The 14,691-nt window shown below is 39.3% G+C and overlaps 1 protein-coding gene across 3 annotated transcripts in view; it reads left to right on the top strand.

Annotated features, from left to right (window-relative positions):
- Positions 1–7,503, top strand: part of NBAS (NBAS subunit of NRZ tethering complex) — a 701,350-nt gene extending 693,847 nt beyond the window's left edge. For all 3 annotated transcript variants that reach the window (XM_056564221.1, XM_056564220.1, XM_056564222.1), the window contains one exon: positions 5,817–7,503. In XM_056564221.1, the coding sequence (XP_056420196.1) occupies positions 5,817–6,092 (276 nt within the window). In that variant the 3' untranslated portion in view covers positions 6,093–7,503. The remainder of the gene's footprint in view (positions 1–5,816) is intronic.
- Positions 7,504–14,691: the final 7,188 nt, after the last annotated feature.

Raw genomic sequence — 14,691 nt, 5'->3', positions numbered from 1 at the left:
AAAAAATTATAAAAGTATATTAGAGATATGTTGTAGTACATAAGTACTACAACATATTAAAAAATAAAGTTGGTGACAGTGCCCATTTAAGGTATGTTACCTCCAATAGGTGGCAGTAAGGACTAAGTTTTCTTTGCATTATAAATATTTTACAGTCTTAAAGCTGCTGATATTTTTAGACAATGTCCACACATTTTATCAGATTTAAATTGTTTTTTAATGGTTATGATAGCATAGCTTGCAACATGTACTATCCAGTAAAAAAAAAAAACATTTTGAAAATATGCTGGAAAGGATTAGTGACACATTATGGCTAATCTGCCATTATCCTGTATGTTATTCTTCCATTTAACATAGAACCAATGACCAATTTGGCCCTCATTTACTAAGAGTGTTGTGTAGGTTTCTTTGTGGGTTTTAATTCCCTACAATTTATATTCCACGGTATTTACTAAGGTTTCCCTACATTTTCCACTTTCCCTACATTTTGCTTTTTTTACACATGCTCTGATCTGTCTGGTTTTCTTAGCTCAAATCCACCACATTTTATGTGGAAACCTTAGTAAATATGTTGGGTTTTTGTGAAAATGTCGGGAACACGCCCCTTTTCGGAGGCCACATCCATTTCCCAGCGGCCACGCCCCTTTTCTGGTTTTCTTGGCAAAACAGAGAGTTAGCCGGGGTTTTTTCAAGTCTGGCGCAGAGAGAATTTCTCGCGCAATGAGACAAAATCTGGCGCAATGGGACAGAATCTAGCACACAACCCAACAAAGCATGTCGGGTTTGCAATAGTAAATGAGGGTCATTGTCTGTTATTTTGAGATAATAAAGATCTTTATTTTTGACAACTGTAGGAGTTTTTCTGACCATAGAAAGTGTAAAACTAGGATTAAATAAAGCTAATCCTTTTCTCAGCTATTTTGCCTGTGTTGACTGGTACCTATAGTCGTGTATACTTGGCAATATACCGATAAATATCCTTCTATACTAATGCTATAAAACCCAGCTAATAAGAAGTATCATTGCAATGTACAGAGCTTCAATGCTAAATTACTGTGTCCAGAAGCCTTATTATACCTGTAGGAGGCCCTTTCATTCTCAACCCACACGTTTGAAGCCCTGAATCCAAAGGAAACTTCCACATTAGAAGTCTTACAAATGTTAAAATCTTTACATTTACCCTGAGTGAAAAATACGTTTAGAACTTTTAACTTTTTGTAATTTTATCAACCTGTGAATTTTTTATTTATTTTTTGGTACTTTATTAAAACCTCACTTCTACAACATTTGCAAACAAAATGCATTAAAAATCTAATATCAGGAACCCTTAGGAGTTTGTGAAGGAATCAATCCCTTTTTGGAAACAAATGGTAATTACTAGGCTTATTTATTTCCTTACAATATCCTGTGAGAGAGAAAAGGAGGCAAATGACAAAGCCTTTGAAAGCACCTTAGGGTACAATTCCTATATGTTATGCCACCAAACACTCATTTTCCTAATGTTCTTCCTTTCAACCTCGAATGATAAAGTAGGGCAGTGAGCAAGTTATGCACATTAGGAAAAACTATGATGCCTAAAGACATCACTAAAAATACAGACTCGACTGAATAATAACCACAGGGCTTTGAACTAAGTTCAAATACAGAGATTAATTTTAATAGATACAGGTAGTCCCTGCTATAATGAGACAATGTAGTAAAAGAAATTAGATCAGCTCACAACAGAATTTAAATGTCCCGGTATCCAGCACAACTTCCCTTCGTGGAAGCTCGGAGACAAACACTGAGGCTGGGTCCTCAGGTGAATCAATCACGAAAAATGAAGGTGGACTTCTGGCTCCCGACTCAGGGTAAAATCCAATTTTAATTCCAAAGCATTAAAATCCAAGTGCAGCAAATGCAAAAATAGAATAAAAACACACAAACGAAACGCACGCGTTTCGTTTGTGGGTTTTTATTTTATTTTTGCGTTTGCTTCACTTGGATTTTAATGCTTTGGAATTAAAATTGGATTTTACCCTGAGTCGTGAGCCGGAAGTCCACCTTCATTTTTAGTCCCTACTATAATGCATGTATTGAAATCCTTCTGAATATGCTATATAAGCACTAGGAGGGATGCTCTGGTGATTTGGTGACCAGCAGATCTCTTCTGCATTATAATAGACATTGGTGGCTAAAACACAGATCCATTTTACGCCACCATTGTCTCTTCCACCATCCTCTATTTTCCATTTGGGTCATATTTGCACCATAGTCTTCATCCATGCTGCTGTTCAGAACCTTTTCTTCTTTCTCCCAAGTCTTTTGAACTTGAGCTGTAGCATAAAACATCTAAAATAAGATCTAGCTTTAGTCTGGTCCTTTGGTTCTCTTATGGGGTACTCCGCCATGGACATTTTATCCCCATCTTATACCCTATGTCATGTTCAAATCTCGGGGTTCGGGCGGCCGTGGTCTTAACGTCACGCCACACCCCCTCCATTCATGTCTATGGGAGGGGGAGTGACGAGCAATCACATCCATCACGCCCCCATCTCATAGACATGAATGGAGGGGGTATGGAGAGTCACTACGACCGGCTGAACGCTGGGGTGCTGGCCTGGAGATCTCAGGGGGTCCCAGCGGCCAGACCTCCCATGATCAGACATCTTAGACATCTTATATAAGATGTCCAGGGTGAGAGTACCCCTTTAAACATAAGCAGCTTTAATTGAGCCAGGAACTACAGTGGTCCCTAGGGAACAATATTTTCAACATACAGTGGTCTTTTCTGGGCCATCGTAACTTAAAGGGGTATTCTGGTCTCAGAAATGGACAGTATAAACATGTCTGGGAGTCTACTTAACTCTTAGCGTCAACAAAATTAGACATGTAAAATAGAGAGGGAAGAAAAAAAGGGGGGGTGCGGAATAAAACTTGGATTTATATTAACATATTTTAAGAATGTTTGTTTGGTGATGTTTTCTTGTTTTCCAATTTACTATATGTCTTAAAAATTCTAATCAACTTTTAATTCTGGCCACTAAGTCTAATAATAAGCAGACGTTTCCTGTTCTGTTGAGAACCATTTCATCACCATTATCATCATTGTAGGGATTACAGTGAAAGGTGACACCAGTATAGAGGTATTATAGAGTCAACCATTCATAATAGGTGATTATTACAGCTTTTCTCCCCCTTCATTTTGCACAGGTCACAGTGCATGCCTGGAAAATCTCCCATATAAGTTATATCCAGACTGTTGTTACTTATGGTCCATGTGGCTGCTGGAAAGTATATCTTTAAATGGTGTTAACAGAGCAGAAGCTCGGGCCAAATGGCTACCTACCTAATAATATACAAATATGAAATTTTCTCCAGAGGAAAATATGCCCAAAAAGTAATGGTGCACAGCCAGCGGGGCTTCTGAACGTTGCCAAGCTCAGCACTCAACAAAGTTTGAAAACCTCATAGAGAGTAAATAGAGTGCTGGCCACACATGCAGGCTGTGAACCATTTATACGAGTGGCAATTTCCTCATGATCAGATATTGGACTCCCACCAATGAGCTTGTTATCCCTATCTTTTGGAAAGTAGATACCTTTTGGAGCTCAAAATACTCTTTTTAAGTGTACTCCCTGGAGATTAAAAAGAAAATACTCCAGGCTCTTTACCTGGTGCTCTTATTTTTTACCTGGTGCTGACCCTGTCCGTGTGCTTAAATCCTAGGTTTCATGCTTTCATGGCTCCTAATTCCTGTTATGTTGCTCATACTGGATGCGGTTCACTGAGGAAGAGGGGATGTCCCCTTGCTTGCCCTTACATCTTATGTGAGAACTTCTATTCTCACTCCTCAGAGCTGACAACTGGTTGCGCACTGAGGCTCTATGACACGCTCCCGGCTCACACATCAGGCTGATTGACAAACAGAGAGCCTGTACAGAGCCCTGCTTGTCCTGCCAACACTTCCTGTGTTTTTTCTTGGCACAGAGACACACAGGCCATAGTTGCAGGGACAAAAAGTATGGAGCATTTTTTCACCACATTTATTGTTATTATTTTATATAAAACGTTTTTGCAAATAACAGTGTTCATTTAAGGTTAAAAAATGTATAATATATTTTTTCCCCACATAGAAAGTTTGATCATAGGCATCAAAATCAAACTTTAGTATAGACATTGTAGGGGGAATTTACAATTCCTCATGCACCACATTTTTGTTCTCAGGTACACACTGTTTACTATAAATGTATACTGTTTATACCAGGGTATGGCGGTAAGAGGGATGTATGTTTTCCTGATTAATTTATTGATCTATAAGGCAAATTTTTGGCTCAATTTTTGCAATACAAAAAGCATAAAGAAAAGTTCATTTTGTATCTGTCAGAGATTTACTAATAAACGTGCACCAAAATTGTCAATAAAAAAAGTACACAATGCATTTTGCCGTGTCAGACACTCAGCAAGCAATAGTAAATTCCCCCATATACAGTCATGGCCATAAATGTTGGCACCCCTGAAATTTTTCAAGGAAATGAAGTATTTCTCACAGAAAAGGATTGCAGTAACACATGTTTAGCTATACACATGTTTATTCCCTTTGTGTGAATTGGAACTAAACCAAAAAAGGGAGGAAAAACAGAAAATTGGACACAATGTCACACCAAACTCCAAAAATGGTCTGGACAAAATTATTGCCACCCTTTCAAAATTGTGGATAAATAAGATTGTTTCAAGCATGTGATGCTCCTTTAAACTCACCTGGGACAAGTAACAGGTGTGGGCAATATAATAACCACACCTGAAAGCAGATAAAAAGGAGAGAAGTTCACTTAGTCTTTGCATTGTGTGTCTGTATGTGCCACACTAAGCATGGACAACAGAAAGAGGAGAAGAGAACTGTCTGAGGACTTGAGAACCAAATTGTGGAAAAATATCACCAATCTCAAGGTAACAAGTCCATCTCCAGAGATCTAGATTTGCCTTTGTCCACAGTGTGCAATATTATCAAAAAGTTTGCCTGGGCATCTCCCTAATCTCCCTGGGCGTGGATGGAAGAGAAAAATTGACGAAAGGTGTCAAAGCAGGATAGTCCAGATGGTGGATAAGTAGCCCCAAAAAAGTTCCAAAGATATTCAAGCTGTCCTGCAGACATCTGTGTCAGCTCCGCTCACAGCGTCCAGAAGTTCATTACTCCAAACGCTGTGTGCGGGCTTCCGTGTTTGCGGCCGCCGGCCCCTTCGTGACGTCTCGCTCCCGTAATGAACTTCCGGACGCTGTGAGCGGAGCTCCGAACTGCAGGGCAGCGCACAACCCCTTTAAGTTAAGGATGTCAATAATTTTGTCCAGCCCATTTTTGGAGTTTGGTGTGACATTATGTACAATTTGCTTTTTTTCCTTCCTTTTTTGGTTTAGTTCCAATACACACAAAGGGAATAAACATGTGTATAGCAAAACATGTTACTGCAATCCTTTTCTATGAGAAATACTTAATTTGCTTGAAACATTTCAGGGGTGCCAACATTTACGGCTATGACTGTAGTTTCTGTGAGGCAGTTGACATAAATTGCTTGTTTTTTTTAGTAATTTGGTTATTTTTACCATGTTATCTGCCTACTCTGTTACGTTTTAGCAATGGGATGCTGTGACTCACAGGATGAAATAGGATTTGTTACTATATATAGCTCACTTTTGTTCCTGGGCTTTGTCTTGTTTCTTTCAGGATTGTGGTACACAAAGCAGAAAATGTGCAATCTTCCACTTTTCATATAGCTTTATTTTTTTTAATATCATTGTTATTATTATTATTGTTTGTTATTATTATTATTTTTTTCTAGGTCTCTGATTCAAACTGTGACGCTGAAATAATTTCTCTTCTCCTGGATTCCAAATTGTTGGTAAAGTGTATTGGCACCCTCTACTACCCCCATCTGATTAACCATTTACTTGCTGCACCTGAGGATGCCAGGTGGAATGTTGAGGAGATATCAAAGGAGCTTCAAGATTCTGGATACAAAGCAGAAGCAGGATCTCTACTGATGTCTTACAGGGGTACACATCCCGCTCTTCGAACCTTTACATCTGCTCTCTCTAGTCTTAAACGTTGGTTGTAGAGGATTAAATACCATGAGCACCATTCTAAATAACCTCAGGATAGGGACTGTCAATCTCTATTTTAACATGATTGTTATTGAAGAAGAGGTTTATGACCCATTATGTGTTTTGAGTAAAAATATTGTGTCTGTTGATACCTATATAAATTTGGGAACGCATCACAATACAAATGCAGTCTTATCTGTGGGCAGCAAGTAAGGGAATAGGAAGAACTGAGCAGATTATGTATATATTTGTGAGAGAGAATAAGCATTCTGGTCTTAGAAGTCCAATGGGTGGCCCTACTCTGTGATTGACAGCTTTTTCTTTATTCGTGTACATAAAGTACCGCCCACTTCTCTCCGAAGCCCAGAATAAGCAAAGGTTTTAATGAATAAATTGCTAGAATTTTTATTTGCAAAAACATATACAAATCCCCTCAGCTCATTTTGCTCTTAAACGTGGTGCCTACATATTAGACATTTTCACTAAAACAGGCTTCCTTTAAGGTTGTTTAGTTTGGATGGTGAGATTCTGTCTCCCTTATATCTCTGTGAAGGACATATGGAACCTTTTAGACTCCTTTTGCGCATTAGCCCCACCTGTCAATATATTCATCCCAAAACACTTTTCTTAGGCACCTACCAATTGATATCTATAAAAGAAAACAAAGAGTTACTTAAAGATGTTAACAGATTAATATAAGTTATCCCCTATCCTCGCTGTCTAACCACAACCAATACCCCCCCCTCAACCCAAACGCAATATCGACAACAGGTAACCAAGTCTACCATGAGAATGTATTAGCAGTCATATATGCACACCCATGTCCATGCTATCTTCAGTGGCTGCCATAAAGAAAGAGTGAACGACTGCCACTGAATTCTTAGGGTACATTTGGTTTAACATTCTTGATATCATGAGGGGCCGACTGCTAAGATACACGACTGCCACTCTGTTCCCCGTTCTCGTAATCGCAGAAGGTCCTCATGGGAATCCCCTTTAATAGTTCACAACATAATATGTTTTATAATGTGGAACCTGCATAAAACCTGTAATACCTGTAATAAAAAAAACTGTTTATATCCTGTCAGGACTGAGGGAAAGTTTGAAAGTCCTGCTTCCCCTGCCCACAAATTGAGGGAGATTTATCAAAACCTGTCCAGAGCAAAAGTTGCTGAGTTGCCCATATAACCAATCAGATCACAACCAATCAGATAGCTTCTTCCATTTTGCAGAGGCCTTGTTAAAAATGAAAGAATTGATCTGATTGGTTGCTATGGGCAACTGGACAACTTTTCCTTTGCACAGGTTTTGATAAATCTCCCCCATTGTGACTGACAACTATTCTTATATGAGTTTATATACCATAAGAGCTGTCAGTCACCATGTTTAAGTGGGGGAAACAGGACCCTCAGGCCTTCTTTTGCAGTCCTGACAGCAAAAATAAGCCACACCGAGACAGCAGAGTACTGGAGAGCCGACAGCAAACTAAATATCTGATAATCTGATACCTGAATACTCAGCGTTATCTTAGGGTATAAAATAAAAGTCGGTGGCAAATGATGTGTTAGTAAATATTACAATATTGTCTCTAATATATGTAATAGTATCATGGCTTCCCTTTGGCATGGGCTTTTACTCTATACCTTATGGCAGACTGTTTTAAGCAGAACATTTATTTTAAGGTGCAGTAGGTCTAAATAATGTTTCCTAAAGGATGCCTGGTACAAGAAATGGAGACTAAAGTTTCACTGTGTAACATTTTTGTGCAATTTTAATTTTGCCTTGGTACCCCCCAATAAACCCCCCCACCCCCTACTCCCCAAAAAGGCATCACTTCTTTGTCTGTGTCTTGTCCTGCAGCTTATTCCCATTCAAGCGTATTGAACAACCCCTGTACATGCAGCTCCCCTAGTCACAGGTTATACACTTGACTTGAATACTACTTGTTGTTTCAGAGGACGTATCACTGCGCTCTGCCACCCATGTTCAGTCGGCAGGGTTCCTACCTCTGTTACACTTGCTGATCGCTAGAAGGGATCAGCACTTCATCTCCTGACAGCTCTGTGTGGCTTTCTTCAAAAAGGCCGGAAGGTTGATTCTTTATAGTCAATGAGCTACTATGTGACTATACAGAAAATTTAAATACACTCAGTATCATATAACTTTATTTATGCTACCGCTTTATTGTTCCAGTGTACGCTATAGCAATATACCGTTATTTTCTTTTTTCTAACCTTTCAAAATTCACACTAAGCATTTAACTTTTAGCAGTCATTGTAGCTATAAAAGCTGATCTACACATATTTAGGGGTCTCTCTGGAATGTGAATATTTGCCATGTGCCAACAGATGTCTGATTCTACCCCTAGAGAATAGAAGGCTCTACTTTATGAACCAGTCATATTGTAGCAGGAAAAGCATCGGACCCCACCTGAGAGTAGTTATGTGAGGGTAAGCAGAGTAGTGGAGACAAGCAGCTGCATTAACATTGCCGCTATACAGTATACACACAAGCATCTGACCGCCGGTGTGACTCATATTAATATTCCCACGTCGTCCGCTTCCAATATGGTTTCCAGACTTCTTCTAATGAAATGAAGAAAACATTTTATTTGATGTTTGTTTAAGCTGGTATTGCATCTGAATATGATGATTTCTAACTGCATTTGATGTCCTGACTGCGCCTCTTCAATACTACAGAGTATAACTATGTCATTTTACTTTGCATATTTATGGCAGTAAACATCATGTTTGCTCTTTACTGAGAAATGACAAACTGAAAAGCCATATGGATATTTTATGTTGATACAATAAACTCTAACAACACAATAAAAGTTCAAGGTTTTTCATTTTTAATGTTTTCTTTTTGTCTTTCGCATAAAAATGAATGAAAAAAAAAACTGTGACTTTATAGGATGGGTCTATGGGAACTGCACATAAATATTAGAATCGTAGGGCTATGGATTAGGATACATGGAATCTGTCAGGGTCAGGTCTTTGGTATGGACCTGTGGGCACTCTGTGTGGGGAAGCATGGTGCCAACATGAAGTATTGAAGTCATCATAGAAAACAGTTCTTCTAGGACTACATGGTTAGACCTACATGAACATCCAAAAATCACATCTATTTTGGCCAGTAAAATATATTCCATAATGTTTTTATCACTGTTTTCTCCAAAACTTTCGGACAACTGATATAAGAAGTTGCCTCTACGTGTCCTAAAGGGCACTTGTGAGGTCGGGCTGGGTTCATTAATTGGGTTCTTTAATTGGGTGAAATTCATATAATCTGGTTCAAAGTAAAATTGGTAAGAAGACGACCTGGATGGCAGAACAAGCATGTGTCCTGCATAGAGATGGAAAGACCTGAAAATTTGAGGGGAAAAATAGTAGTATTTTGGGAAAAAGAAGCAAATTTTAGTATACAATTCAAATACAGAGAATGCAATTATTAAAGAAGAGCAATATGAATTTATGTCTGTAGAGGCGCTGCAGGGAAAAGGTTTTAGTTAAGTTGTGGCAGGACTCCATTTGTTGGTATTACAGTAGTTGATGTTTCTGTTCCTATTAATGTTCTCACCCCCATCACAGATAATGTTCTCACCCCCATCACAGATAATGTTCTCCCGATCACAGATTATGTTCTCTCCCCCATCACAGATTATGTTCTCTCCCCCATCACAGATAATGTTCTCTCCACCAGCACAGATAATGTTCTCTCCACCATCACAGATAATGTTCTCTCCCCATCACAGATAATGTTCTCTCCCCCATCACAGATAATGTTCTCTCCCCATCACAGATAATGTTCTCCCCATCACAGATAATGTTCTCTCCCCATCACAGATAATGTTCTCTCCCCATCACAGATAATGTTCTCTCCCCATCACAGATAATGTTCTCCCCATCACAGATAATGTTCTCCCCCATCACAGATAATGTTCTCTCCTCCATCACAGATAATGTTCTCTCCCCAATCACAGATAATGTTCTCTTCCCCGTCACAGATAATGTTCTCTTCCCCCATCACAGATAATGTTCTCTCCACCATCACAGATAATGTTCTCTCCCCAATCACAGATAATGTTCTCTTCCCCCATTACAGATAATGTTCTCTTCCCCATCACAGATAATGTTCTCTTCCCCATCACAGATAATGTTCTCTCCACCATCACAGATAATGTTCTCCCCATCACAGATAATGTTCTCTCCCCATCACAGATAATGTTCTCTCCCCCCATCACAGATAATGTTCTCTCCCCCATCACAGATAATGTTCTCTCCCCCATCACAGATAATGTTCTCTCCACCATCACAGATAATGTTCTCTTCCCCCATTACAGATAATGTTCTCTCCCCCCATAACAGATAATGTTCTCTTCCCCATCACAGATAATGTTCTCTTCCCCATCACAGATAATGTTCTCTCCACCATCACAGATAATGTTCTCTCACCATCACAGATAATGTTCTCCCCATCACAGATAATGTTCTCTCCCCATCACAGATAATGCTCTCGGACATCACACATAATGTTCTCTCCCCATAACAGATAATGTTCTCTCCCCATCACAGATAATGTTCTCTTCCCCCATTACAGATAATGCTCTCTCCCCCCCATAACAGATAATGTTCTCTCCCCATAACAGATAATGTTCTCTCCCCCATCACAGATAATGTTCTCTCCACCATCACAGATAATGTTCTCTTCCCCCATCACAGATAATTTTCTCTTCCCCATCACAGATAATTTTCTCTCCCCATCACAGATAATGTTCTCTCCCCATCACAGATAATATTCTCTACCTATTACAGCTTATGTCCCCCCCCATCACAGATAATTTTTTCTCCCCATCACAGAAAATTTTTTCTCCTCATCACAGATAATGTTCTCATTTTGTAAAACAAAATAAATTCAGCAATTTTTGTCAGATTTTTTTTTAGAAAATTTCATTTTTTTCTGGAAAAAAATGATTTTTTTTTCATGGCTTTGTAATGTCCAGAAATTTGACCTCTCTAGCTGTACACACCCAAGTGTCGGAATAGATAAGTGACCACAGCTAGCTGACCCCTCCCATTTATCTTTGTGGAGAGTGTTTGTAAATGCTCATCTTGCTTTCAGGCCAGCTTAAGGATTTTGGGCCCCTGATTCGATCCTACAGTGGGATCAGAGATGTTGGGTCCCTACAGAACTTGTATGGCCTGTTGCAAATTTGTCCTTAACTGGAGGCAGTTATAGTTGGCCGGCTACATTGTGGAGAGTTTATGCCGTACAGAATTGACGTTTTAGTCTTTTTTTTTTTTTTGTAATTTTTCTTTCTTTTAAAATAAGAAAAGATTTATTTTCTTGACAGCTATATCCTAAAACTGCTTGAGGTGGTGGAAAAGATTTCGCTTTTGTTTTGTTCAAGATTTATAACTTTGTGTTTTCAATCTCTGCCACTTCTTTTTTAGCTCCTTTTATGAAGCTGTCAAATAATGCAGGTAAGGTGGGATAAATGTGCAATGCCCCTCAGCTCCAGACACAATATTAGTAATATACTAATATATCGAAACCCCTGAACCAGCATTACACCACTACATTCGTAGCTAGGACCAAACCTCTGTTTGGCACTGGCCAAGTTTTTAAGATGCATGGAGGATCACAAGATTTTCTAACATCTCATTGTTTGTTTGTTTTTTGCAGTACTATTGAAAGTGAATCTGATCTTAGTTATGGCCCATATTTGCAACCGCAACGGTGTCAGAATTCTGGTGCAGTTTGCACCAGAAAAACTGGGGTACATTCCTTCCACTACTTGTTCTACGGGGGAAATTTATAAAGGCATTCCACAATCTTCAGTTTGATGTATATTTATACGCCACCTAGTTGCTGGTCTAAACTAAGGCCCCTATTAAATGAGCCAAACAGGCCGGCACCGCCCTATGTAATAGAGATTAGTTAATGAACAAGCAAACATTTATTGATCGGCTGAACGGATCATTTTGAACTGCTTAAAAATCTTCGACCGTTAGCCGTGAATCTTCCCATGTAATAGGAGAGGTGCAGCCAGCAACTGATTGCCGAAAATTCCTGGCCAAACAATCTAGTGGCCGCTCATGAGGCTCAAGCCATATGATAGATCAGCCCCTGTTTACAGAGCCTATGAGATTGATTCTTATTTACAGGGCAGCTGTGCCCATCTAATTCAGTCCTTCGATTAGACTGCCAAAGAATGCGACGGTTTTATCAAACGGCATGCACCACTTTGATAAATCTGGCACAATTATAGTGTACACCCAGAATTTCACAGCTTTAGTAATTCTGGGCCTATGTTTTGTGCGGTAAACATATAACATCTTGGAGTACGGGGCAGATAAGTGTCATTTCTTTTTATGATCGCATGTGGACATTATAGGTATGGCCATACTGTCTGCCAATGCAAAATCTTGGGACCTCTGTATAGTACTTGGGGCTAGCAAACAGAGATTGCCATCACTGCAAAGCCTTGACACATTCCTAGTGTCATTCTTTCCTCCTTAAGAAATGGGGGCAAATGGACTTTCTGCTATTTTCATTCTTTTAATTCCTCCATGGAATTCCAGAATACATTTTCATTATTTATTGTGCACCTTTGATCTTTTTTGGCAGAAAGAACTGTAGAAGAATGCTTCATTTCTTGCCTTTGAGTTTAATAAACAATGCTGCCGTATGAAGATATCGACATCCTGTATGTTTTTGACTATTAATGTGTATTTTAAAGGCTTGGAACGGAAAAATATTGATATCAAATCTTATAAGATTGCTCAGTTTTCTAGCTATGAGATTTTTATTTGTAGTACAGAGCCCTAGGCCATATACTCATATTTAAAGGGTAACTCTCATCAAAACACATTTTTGCTATTGCACTCCTTATGGTAAATACAAAAAAATTTCTAATATACTTTGTTAAAACATGGAAACTTCATTTTTTATTTTTATTTGTGCTTTAAAAAGCTCGAGCGTACATTTTCCCCATCTTATACACAGACTTTGGACTGAAGTCCAAATACAGAAAGTGCAGCCTAAAGTGCTGAGGGGGGTGTGTCCAGCCTCATCCAATCATAGCTCCTCTCACAATTACCTGCCATATGCTGTTGGTCGGACACACACCCCTCAGCACTCCAGGCTGCACTTCCTGTGTTTGGGCTTCAGTCCAAAGTCTGTGTATAAGATGGGGGAAAATGTGCGCTTGAGCTTTTTTAAGCACAAATAAAACATAGAAAACTTCATTTTTTTTAAACAAAGTATATTAGAAATATTTTTATTTATCATAAGGAGTGCAATAGCAAAAACATTTTTTAATGAGAGTGCCCATTTAATATCTATTCATTATATGGGTATTTTATTCAAATTTACATTGGTAGAATGTAGTTCATGAGAAGTCTCATACGTACCTGATCTTGGCTCCAGCGCTGGCTTTGTTCCTCACTCAGTCCAGCCACAGTGTCGCTCGTAGAGTCATTCATTAGATTGATGCACCCAGCCAATAGGGAAGTGTGAGCGCCGGGCCAATCAGCCTTCACTTAGGTATTCAGTCCTTGCCTGTGTTAAAGTTTTATCCATTCACTCAGATTTCTTCATTCTTGTGACCTGACTAAACCATTGCTTGGATTCTAATTTCAGGTTTACCCTTAGTTTACTGATCCAGTACTATTTTACCTGGTTGCTGCTGACTTGGACTGAGTATTCTTGACACCCATTGTAGGCATAGTTATCCAGTTGTGGCCACTGTGTAGGGTGGATCATCCAAGCAGCTAGGGTTGTTGAATTGATATCACCGATAGAGTTTTTTCTACAACATAGTAGAATAAGGTGCATTTATAATCACCATCACCGATTGATAAGCAAATGCACCAAACACTGAATATATCAGCAAAATACAAAAATCTTTATTTCGCAAATATCAGATAAAAGTTAATCTAAAAGATAATACATATAAGCACACAAAAACAGCACCAGTACATACAAGATATGGGTAGGGAGGCACAGAGGAGAATGTAGTATAACAATACAAGAATAAACAGGTCGCAATAAGCAGCAGCAATACTGGATAAAGTACCAGAAGCATACATAAAGTGCATAGTGCAAAGAACACATGGACCTAATAGGGACAAAAGAGCAAACGAAATACAAACAATAATAACACAAGTGCTAAATCCTACCTATACCTGACCCCAACAACCGTTTCTCGGTAAACTCCGCTTCCTCAGGGGAAGATACAAAATTTTTGTATTTTGCTTATATATTCAGTGTTTGGTGCATTTGCTTATCAATCGGTGATGAGGGTTGTTGAATTGTAACACTTAGTGGATAGAAGACGACATAAAGGGCTTATCTCGGCTTTTAAAATTGCTGACCTATCCTGCCTGTTGTATATCAGGGTTCTATTGTGGTGGGCTTTTTTTTTAGGCCCAGGCCTGGGGTGGGCTTTTTTTTTAGGCCCAGGCCTGGGGTGGGCTGGGGAGAGGAGGGTTAATGCTGCCGCGGGGTGAGGGGTTAAGTTACCCCTCACCACATGGCAGCGGTAGGCCTCTCATCCCGCAGCAGCGATAACACTGCCGCTGCCATGGGGTGAGGGGGTTAAGTTACCCC

The sequence above is a fragment of the Hyla sarda genome, chromosome 3, assembly GCF_029499605.1.
Source record: "Hyla sarda isolate aHylSar1 chromosome 3, aHylSar1.hap1, whole genome shotgun sequence".
NCBI classification, from domain to species: Eukaryota; Metazoa; Chordata; class Amphibia; order Anura; family Hylidae; genus Hyla; species Hyla sarda.
Note: the sequence above shows the minus strand (reverse complement) of the source record. Positions and strands in the feature narration are given on the sequence as shown.